Consider the following 10,170-nt stretch of genomic DNA (forward strand, 5'->3'; position numbering starts at 1 on the left):
GCTGGTTTGCTTACGGGGACATTTAAGTGGAATTGAGCTATTATTAATTATATTAATTATGCCTGTGCTTTTCCTGCTGTAACAAGTCAAAATGTTCGCTCACTGAATAGTTTGACTGCTATGGCTTTTGTACTGATCTCATGCCAGCTGAACACGGGAGATTATGGAGCAAATTGTTTGACACCATTCTCCACCACAGTCATCAAAACACTAAATGAGGGAATAGTAATCCCCAATTTGTAAATATAAAATATCCAAATTTAAGAATTTCATTAAAAAGGTGCATTAACCTCATTAAGTTCAGTCTAGCTATTTATTTATTTTATTGTTTAGTGAAAGTAAATATGACTGAACTTGATTTGGATTTTTAATTATTCCTTTCCTTTGACAACCAACTATTATAGACAACCTGTGCGGAAAGGGGCTGAATCAGTGCCATTTTCTCCAAGTATCAAACTGGATCAAAGCTGGAATCTGACTGGACCACACAACGCCACACATGCCAACAGATGGAGAGGTGTGAGGTCAGAGCTTCAGAGGACGTACAACTGACTGACTGACTGACTGACTGACTGACTGACTTCAGCAACAGCAGACTCCACCTGAAGGAAGGAGAGAGAGAGAGAGAGAGAGAGAGAGAGAGGTGAATACAGTTCTCAGTTCTGGGGGGAAATTGCCACCGTCTGAATAAACAAACAAACAATCGGTTTCCTTCCTCACTCGGCAGGCTAGAAACTTCAAAACTGCCTGAATTGAGTGCAAGCACATGAAGGCATCTGTGCTGGTAGTTTGTCTGTTTTCATGCCACATTTTCACATTTTTTAATCACTGATTAACAAATAGAAAACGAGAAACGTCTAAAAACAGAACATGTTTTCTTGTAAAACTCCAAAAGTTTATCACAGTGAGACAACAAAACATGAATGTTACTGAATGTCAGACTTAAAAGATGGATGCTGGATCTGATTTTAAATACTGACACATTTAATTAGAAGTGAATAAAAGTAGAGCTCTATGACTTGAATTAGTACATGGGATATTAGATTCAGACAGACATTACAAAGAAACTTAAAAAACTGCTATGTTGTCATATTTCTGAGGAGAAAAGATAAGTCAGTGATAAAATCAGGACCACAGAAAGGAAATGGTGGCTTTAAAAGTATTCCTCTAACTGGATAAAAATGAGTATCAGTGGAGCGCCAAAGGTTGAAACCAGAAAAGCCCTTTGCTTGCATTAATAATTAATAATAGTTATGGAAGGAAAAGAGTTTTTCTATTTCACATTTCATGCCATTCACAGACAGCAGTTTGATGAAAACAGACGGCTAGAAAGTTGCAGATTGCAACCAACTGAATACCTCTCGCCTTACAATCCTCAAGGAGAAATGGTGGCTACGAAATGCCCAAAATGCCCTATTTAGGACCATTGTTTTGTTTTGTCCATTCTTTTTGTGGATTCAATATGGCGGACTACATGGAAGAGGACCAGCTCCCTCTGTAGATATAAACGAGGGACTGTGACTACAACTACTCTTATTTTCAGGTGATTATACACGAAACCAAAACATAGTTATGCATTTCAAATTTCATCTCTGCCAAAAGATCCTCCTAAATGTTAAACATGGGACCTTTAAAGGCTGAGGAAGGAAATGTCCACCTCATAATATTTGACGAAATCTGGTGCAAATGTCTTGATATGGAGCTTCTAGCTTACATGGCCATGATGAGAATGATGCAGGATCTATTGTTGGACCCTTTCCACATATGGATAAAGCTCATACGGAGAGTTGTGACAGCGATACAAAGATTTAACTCATTCAAAGTTAAATATTAGTTTTTTTAGTAATGTGTGTGTGCGTGTCAAAGTTGGTGAATGACTTTTCTCTTCACTCAGAGAACTTTCTATCTCTGCGTCTACACAGTCTACAGTGTTGATTTAAAGCCTCCCAGTGACCTTATCTCCTCCACAGACTTCCTAACTGACTCATCTCGCCACCAGCCACAAACAAAAGGAAATGCTGTTTTTTTGTTTGTTGTTTTTTTTTAAAAGTTGCCACATAACATGTGAATCACTCGAAACTTGTTTCTCTTGGCCCCTGGCGGCATGTTGGGACCCTCTGCTGTTTTCCCCTCCCGTCCTCTACTCACACACACACACACACACACACACACACACACCATATTCAATCAAAGACACTTCAAAGGCAGCGTGGTCATATGATGACACAACATCAAAGGGGCCGACTGGAAGAGTGAGACCGACTGAAGGGGCGTGCCAGGCATGCGCGCGCTCTTGGTGTGAGACCGACGCCCCGCGAGGAGCATCAGCCAACGATAATAACGATTGGCCCGCGGGAGTGAGAAGCACGCAGGGTAGGGAGGGGGGGGGCAGGAAGGGGTGGAGGTGGTGGAGGAGAAGGAGGAGGAGGAGGAGGAGGGGGACTTGAAATAAAATTCCTCCTCGTCCGCTGCTCATGAGAACCTGAACCAAGAGCCAACAGGTCTTCAGTGAGACTGGGCTGCGTAATGACGCTTTCACTGGCTCCTCGCGGTTTTTAGGAGTGAAATGATGCAGGGGGGGGGGAATGCAATGCAACACGTGCATTTGACTTGAACTGATTAAAACAGATCCCCCATCTCTGTAGGCACCATGGAGACTCGCAACCTGTGTTCACTCCGCACACCTTTCCCGAGCGATCACTTCCAGCAGCAGGTCTCCGCGCGTTTCCAAAGGACTTCTTCACTTCTCTAACGACTTTCTTAGGATATGCTGTGTTTTCTTATTCGAACCCCCTCGCACACACTTTTCTCGAGAGAGCTTTTTCCCCAATAACATTTAAGTAACATGCAGTGTCGTGGTGTGGTGAGAAGCTCGGCCGGTCTGTCCGCGGTGCGCTCCTGTCTGCTGCTGCTCTTCATCCACATGAGCGCACCGGTGGAGGCGAAGAGAGTGCCCGGCGGCCGGGCGCAAACTCGGCGGGTGCAGCAGCAGCAGCAACAACAGCAGCAGACTCCGGCGAACAGGGAACGGGTGGATGGAGCAGAGAGCTTCCCGCTAGACTTTACAGCCGTGGAGGGTAACATGGACAACTTCATGGTGCAGATTAAGAACTTGGCGCAGTCTCTGTACCCGTGCTCTGCGCAGAAGCTGGATCAAGACATGAAGCTGCAGTTTTTGAAGAATATATCTGTGACTTGCAATGACGGGTCACCTGCAGGGTAAGTGACTAACAGAACTTTGTCAGTAGGTCACATCATGTCACTTAGAAGTTTCATATTTATTCATTATACATAATACATATAGTTTAATAACATTCAAGACCTGGCATCACTTCATTGACTCACTCTGGTCCCCTATGGAAGTTCTGCTAGTAAATAACAATAAATAAACAGATCAGCCACACTTAGTTTTGTTAATTATTTCAATAACTGTTTATTATTTAGCCAAATATCCACAACCTCACCACATGGACATGTTTATATGAGGAAAACATGTAAATGTACAGAGAGAGAGAGAGAGAGAGAGACGAACTATTTACATTTTTACAAGCTCAAATAAACTATTTACATAACCTTTAGTTTACAGGAACATCCCGAAGCAGAGATCCGGAGAGAGACAGAGAGTGAGAAAGGTCAAACGTGCCTCACATGCAACTCCTGCTCACGCAAGGAGAGAGAGAGAGAGCTGATCACTCTGAGCAGCATGCATGGGGATGAGATAATATCATACATTGTCACCACACTGTTTATTTCCCTGATAGTCTGAATATTTGAAATAAAGTCTCTAAGAGGCTCTGAAAAGTCGCTACAGGCGAGAAGTCTTGGCTCCACTGGACTCTCCATTTTGTTTGTGCATATATATGATGAAGTGTTGAGGCTCCTGGAATGTGAACACCTGACAATTAAAATGAATTAAGCCTATATTCAATGACACACGAGGTCAATAAGTGTCCCAGACACTTCATCTGAGAGCCATAGGTGCTGATTTTCATCATCACTGGGACAACTGGGCATCCTTACAGCCTTACAGTTAGGGTAGGTTGGGGACGGTAGTAGGAGACAGATAGATTTTAAAAGCATCCACCTTCACCCTTTAGGCTTCCCTTCCAAGCCACTCCTCCAAAACACAGCTTTATGTGTCAGTTCATACAGGTAAGGCTCAATAGACCACTGGCTGGGCTCATTACAGGCCAGTGACAGCCACAGATACAATATTTATTTATTTATTTTGGTCAGAGCACTTGATTTATTGATTGCCATCGGGGTGTAAAACACGAACAAAAACGCTTCTGAAATATGTAACCTACCCTAATTTTAATAATGAGTGCTGGTCAAAGGTGCACAGGCTAAGTCGGGCTTCAGTTGTCACTTCGGATGTGACCAAAATGGTCCAGATCAGATGTAGACTCTGCAGCTAAGCAGTATACCTGAAGTCTGTTTTTACTCCTGCATGGATGAGTTCATTTAAATCAGATGGACTGAAGTTGTTGGGTCTAATATTTATCATTTAAACTAGACTGATAAAGAAAGATCACAGCCCACAATAGTTAGTTTTTTGCCTTAACAGCGGAATGAGGGAGTGACTCAACTGCTGTGCCTCATGAACATCAGCGCAACATTCCACTTTTATCAAAATATGCAGAGAAAAGTCGGGATGGACGTGGACATCATGTCAATGGTACTGCAATAAGAGGAGGGGGTCCGGCTTGATCTTAAATTTTAGTCATGGCGTTAACGAAGTTTGCGTGTATTTGGAATCAATTAAAATCTAAAAATCTAGTATTATGATGTTGTAGACTAAAATAATCACAATTGGATTGCGCAGGGACGTTTTCTCATTCCTTCTCTATCAGTTGAGGCAGTGCAGCTAACAGGACAAACTCACCTATAAAAGAAAACTCTGTGACTCTGTATATGAGGTGCACCTTTACCTATGCCACCCATGCTGTTAACCCTCTATGTGTGTGTGTGTGTGTGTGTGTGTGTGCGCTGCCAACAGCATGTTGAGTTTCCTCTCCTCATGTTTTTTTAAAAATAATCATTTAGAGCTCTGAAAGCCTCTAAACAGTCTCCTGCTGAGATTTTTAGCACTGCGATCAGAGCCAAATGTTTCATGTCAGGATCAAAGGTAGCATCTCTCCCCTGGAGCTTGTGTTGTGTTGTGCTGTGTGCGAGAGAGAGAGAGAGAGTGTGTGGGTGTGTGTGTGTGTGCATGACAAATTCACAGTGATTTGTTTTGGTGTTCTCACGCAGGTACTACATCAAGGAGTCTAAAGGCAGCAAGAGGTGGCTGCTGTTCTTAGAAGGTGAGGATGAACCCCGACACTGGACATACAACATAAACACAGCTCTGTGTGACCTGTTAACAAACATGTGTGTGTGTGTGTGTGTGTGTGTGTGTGTTGCTCAGGTGGATGGTACTGTTTCAACAGGCAGACCTGTGACAGCAGGTACGAGACGATGAGGAGACTGATGAGCTCCACCAAGTGGCCACAAACCAGAACAGGTAACAAGACTCACGTTTCCTGCATTGTGTGCAGCATCGTCGACAATCACACCATCACAAACACACACACACACACACACACACACGTGTGTGTGTGAAAGTGTTTGTGCAGCGTTTTCTAAACCTCTGCACAGCCCTTCAGAGCTTTCGCTTTCCCCCCTGAAGGGAGGAAAAAAAACTTCCCCTGAATGAACGAGATTCATAGTCGTGTTTGTGTTTCCTCTTTAGCTGAGTTTGCATTCATCTTCACAAGGCAAACTCTCTGGTTCCTTCCCTGCAGCCATCAGGGGACTCCTTGTTTGTTTATGACTCCTTCTCTTCACCGCCCTCTCAGTGTACACTTTACACCGGAGGCCGGTGCGGTCTTCAATGGATGCATGTAATTGCTGACCAAAGCAGGGAAAGTTAATGACTTATTGACCGCTAGGGAAAACACACACACACACACACACAGTAAACACACACCTCCAGCATACGTCACAGCTACACACCAAGATTAAACAAAAACAAACTTTTACTGAAGCTTTTTTGATTCCACGATGAAGACGTTTGAAAGTTTGACCTTTCTCTCTCTGTTTCACAGGAACGGGAATTCTGTCTCCTCAGCCGGAGGAAAACCCTCACTGGTGGAACGCCAACATGGTGTAAGAACTCGTCTCTCCTTCTCTTTATAAGTTAACGCACTCATGTGTTCTTGTTTCCTTGACCTAAATACTGGTTATTTATATGACTTTTGTGAAAATGTGATCTTAGATTAAAGCGATATGTATAATATCTAACATCTGATACATTTACAGGGTGTTAAAACCTACTTACTAAGCTTCACCTGGACCATCGACAAGAGTTAAACACTTCTATATACTTACAATAATTTAGCACTCTGGAAGAGACAGTTTTTTCTTTATAGAATGAATGCTTTTACTCTTAATACTTTATTATTAGTCCGTAGACTATTGACTCTTAATTTAGATCAGCAGTTCACTGGTTTAATGCCCTGCCTGTCATTTCCATACATCGTATCAAGTGTGATATAACCACCACATCATCTATGAATGTTCCACACTCACTCAGATCAAATTGAAATAATAACTTTAAGGGGTGCCGGCCTGTTCATTAGGAGTATACACACATAGCGTACTTTTGCTACTTTCGCTGATGTTTTTGCCACTCATCATCCTTTCACACATTTCATACACAAAAAAAAACGATCATCAGTTCTGATCCTGTTCTGTTCCAGCAGATGTTAGATAATGAAACTGACGTCCTCCAACCGCTCTCCGTCTTTGAACGCACCCTTGTACTGTTTGTTTGTGTGCAGTCTACCGTCGCGTAGCCAGCTTGGCTTCTATTTTCTTTTCTTTTCTTATTCGTCAGCTATCAGCGAACCGGCTCATATAAAAGCTGCTATCTCTTTCTTTCTCTCTTTTTCTCCTGCAGGTTCATCCCGTACTGCTCCAGTGATGGCTGGAGCGGAGCCACGCCGAAGACAGATCACAGTAAGACACGATAAATCACTTTGTGAGCTCGTAGATCTGGCCGAAGATATGAAAAGAAAGATTCATTGATGTACTAGCTATTTAAAGGTAGAGATGAGGAGCGAGTGAGCAAATAGTTTAGAGGTCACAGATACAGACATCTTTTGATCTGTGAGCTCATTGTCTCAATAAGTTTTTTTTTGTGCCTTTCGCTGTGTCTCATATGTTTCATGACTTTGAGCTACAGCCCTACAAACCTACACACGTTATTTCATCCTTTAGATGAGAAAACCCGTTCAATCTCTCCATGAAATCAAGATCAATTATCTCTTTCTAAATGCTACAAAGAAGAGGTTGTGAGATTTAATTCTGTTTTTGAACAGTTGTATGATGTGTAGTTAGTAGTAGCTGAAGTGAGAAGTGTGTCACGCACGGCTCTAAAAACATTTTTGTCCTCAGGCGACTATGCATTCATGGGCTCTCTGATCATAAAGGAGGTGGTCAACGAGCTGCTGACAAAAGGTCTGGACAACGCCAAAGTTCTGCTTCTGGCAGGAAGCAGGTCAGTTCAGCATATATATATGTGTGTCGACTACTGTATGTGTGTGTGTTTTACCAAAGGTAGTCACTCAGTTGCACTCTTCCTGTCACCAGTGCGGGCGGTACAGGTGTCCTCCTGAACGTGGACCAGGTCGCAGAGCAGCTGGAGTCGCAGGGCCACCGAGGGGTGCAGGTCAGAGGCCTGGCTGACTCCGGATGGTTCCTGGACAACAAACAGTATAAATTCTCAGAGTGTCTGGATACCCTCAGCTGTGCCCCCACTGAAGCCATAAAGAGAGGCATAAGGTAGGATGGCTGACAAGACAGATGGATGACGGACTGACGCGGGATTGAAGAGTACATGATGATGGTTTGCTGTTTCGCAGGTACTGGGGCAGTTTGGTGCCAGAGAGCTGCAGACAGGCTCATGTGGGAGAGGAGTGGAACTGTTTCTTTGGATATAAACTCTACCCGACGTTAAAAAGTGAGTGATGAAGCACCCCGACTTTAAAAAAATGAAACTGGTGTCTGTCATCTGTCCATCTGACCTGCTGTACATCCTCTCTCCTGTCCAGGCCCGGTGTTTGTGGTGCAGTGGCTGTTTGATGAGGCCCAACTGACGGCCGACAACATCCACCTGACCGGACAGCCCGTCCACGAAGGCCAGTGGAGATACATACAGAACCTGGGACAGGAGCTGAGGAACACGCTACGTGACATGCCGTAAGACAAATGCACACACGCACACATGCAAACACACACACACACACACACATGAAAATTAAAGTATAAAAGTGTTTATTGGCTTCTGTGTTTTCAGGGCGTTGTTTGCTCCGGCCTGTCTGTCACATGAACTCATTACCAGAACGTAAGTAAATGAACCCTCTTAACACAAGAACTTTTCTCCAATAACAACTTCTTCGAACACATGACTCAACATGTCACATACAGACAGACAGATCAAGGTACTTAAGCACTTCAATGAAAGCATCCTGTAAATTCAACATTTGCATAAAAAGTTAGCCCAGAGATTCTCGAACCTTTCAACATTTGCTGTCCTCACTCAAATTTGCCAGGCGGCAAATCTAGTTGCAGCAGCTCCGTGCAAGTCAAGTGTACATGACATCACAGGTCACTGATAATGTGCAACTTCCCAATAATGCCCAGGAACATGTAGCAAAACATAATCACCAGTGTGAATTAATTTATTTCACTGTAAATTAGAAAACTGTCCGATGGCCACTGGCTGAGTATTACTGAGTTCAATCAATCACTTGACTGGAGATTTGAGAAACAGTGTTGGTGTTACATAGTTTGTCCACCAGAGAGCACTGACAACATTATTTTAAATTATAAATCATGACAGATTTTTGCTGTTTGCTTATGAGTGTCCATAATCATGTCAAACAGTACACAAAGAGTAAATGCAAGTATACAAATTGTACACAACATATATGTTATGTTCTTATAGATGTTTTGGGAGGTGAAGTTCTTGTTATAAAATCATAATATCATGATATCTGCTCATCCTGTGCTCCTCCTCCTCTGACTTTCCATCTGTCCCTGCAGCTACTGGATGGACATTCAGGTGAAAGGCACCTCCCTGCCCAGAGCCCTCCACTGCTGGGACCGAAGCCTCCAGGACAACAACAACAACAAGAGCAACAGCACCAACGACCACCAAAAGCACAAGACCCCACCAACGAGAGGTTGCCCTCTACGTTTGATCGACAGCTGCCCGTGGCCTCACTGCAACCCCTCATGCCCGACTATTCGAGATCAGCTGACCGGACAGGAGATGAGCGTCATCCAGTTCCTGAAGCACGTGGGCTTTGACGTGCAGAAGATGGCACAGCAACAGGGGATGGACCCCAGGACGCTACTGGGCATGCTCAATAACGGGAACTAAGATGCCTTTCTTTTTTTCAAAGTGCAGCGATGTTGGAAGAACATGAACTCGAGTGAAAAAACTGTCCACTTCCAAACATCCAACAACAATCCGAACGACTCAAACAAAACTCTGCAGAGTTTGGAAGAGACTATTGAGTCGAATACAATCAAACCAGAACGTTTGAGCTGTTTAAACACAACATACAGGATCACATGCTCCTTGTTTTAATACGTATACATACTGTAGATATGCTATTATTGTGAGGTGTACACAAATACAATGACAGGTTGGTACAGTGTGTGTATATATACAGTGAATATGTACCGTACATTATGTCATGGTGGTAGTCTACAATAATTTTGATGGGAAAGCACTGCATTGAAAACAGCAGTTTGTTTTTGGGGATTTGGTGCTCTCTCCTGTCAACTAACTATTCTGATCAGATCATATCACATCTATGGTGCTGCTGTTTCTACCCTCCACCAAATATGCTGCTTTTTCTCATTTTGGAAAAAATAATAATTTAATGGGTAATATTTACTAATAAAAAGGTACAAAGATTAAGACTATCACTTGTTCTTCAGGCTACTTTAAAGTGCTTGTATATTTATTTTTCTACTGAAAATATCCTTTATGTCTCATAGTTACTGCAACAGTGTCTCCATACATTTAACTTTTTATTTGCATGTTTGTGGGGGGGATAAAACTGTATGCTAACAGTACAAATTAAGTCTATATTGAGTTTGTACCATATATTT

At 42.9% G+C, this 10,170-nt stretch overlaps 1 protein-coding gene across 1 annotated transcript; it reads left to right on the forward strand.

Moving 5' to 3' along the window:
• The first annotated feature begins 2,443 nt into the window (after positions 1-2,443).
• On the forward strand, positions 2,444-10,144 carry notum1b (notum, palmitoleoyl-protein carboxylesterase b). The gene is made up of 11 exons (XM_010744999.3): positions 2,444-3,219; positions 5,254-5,306; positions 5,411-5,506; positions 6,090-6,150; positions 6,944-7,002; positions 7,441-7,543; positions 7,636-7,827; positions 7,908-8,005; positions 8,097-8,244; positions 8,342-8,389; positions 9,091-10,144. Exons 1-11 carry the CDS (start codon positions 2,846-2,848, stop codon positions 9,428-9,430), a joined length of 1,572 nt encoding a protein of 523 aa, XP_010743301.3. The 5' UTR covers positions 2,444-2,845; the 3' UTR covers positions 9,431-10,144.
• The last annotated feature ends 26 nt before the right edge of the window (positions 10,145-10,170 follow it).

The sequence above is a fragment of the Larimichthys crocea genome, chromosome X, assembly GCF_000972845.2.
Source record: "Larimichthys crocea isolate SSNF chromosome X, L_crocea_2.0, whole genome shotgun sequence".
Classification (NCBI taxonomy): domain Eukaryota; kingdom Metazoa; phylum Chordata; class Actinopteri; family Sciaenidae; genus Larimichthys; species Larimichthys crocea.

What these genes read in the sequence shown, in the direction of transcription:
- notum1b (XM_010744999.3), top strand. Translation starts at nt 2,846, where the DNA reads ATGCAGTGTCGTGGTGTGGTGAGAAGCTCGGCCGGTCTGTCCGCGGTG. An exon ending in CACGCCGAAGACAGATCACA is followed by an intron (nt 7,003 to 7,440) that starts GTAAGACACGAT and finishes TTTTGTCCTCAG; the next exon opens with GCGACTATGCATTCATGGGC. An exon ending in CATGAACTCATTACCAGAAC is followed by an intron (nt 8,390 to 9,090) that starts GTAAGTAAATGA and finishes CTGTCCCTGCAG; the next exon opens with CTACTGGATGGACATTCAGG.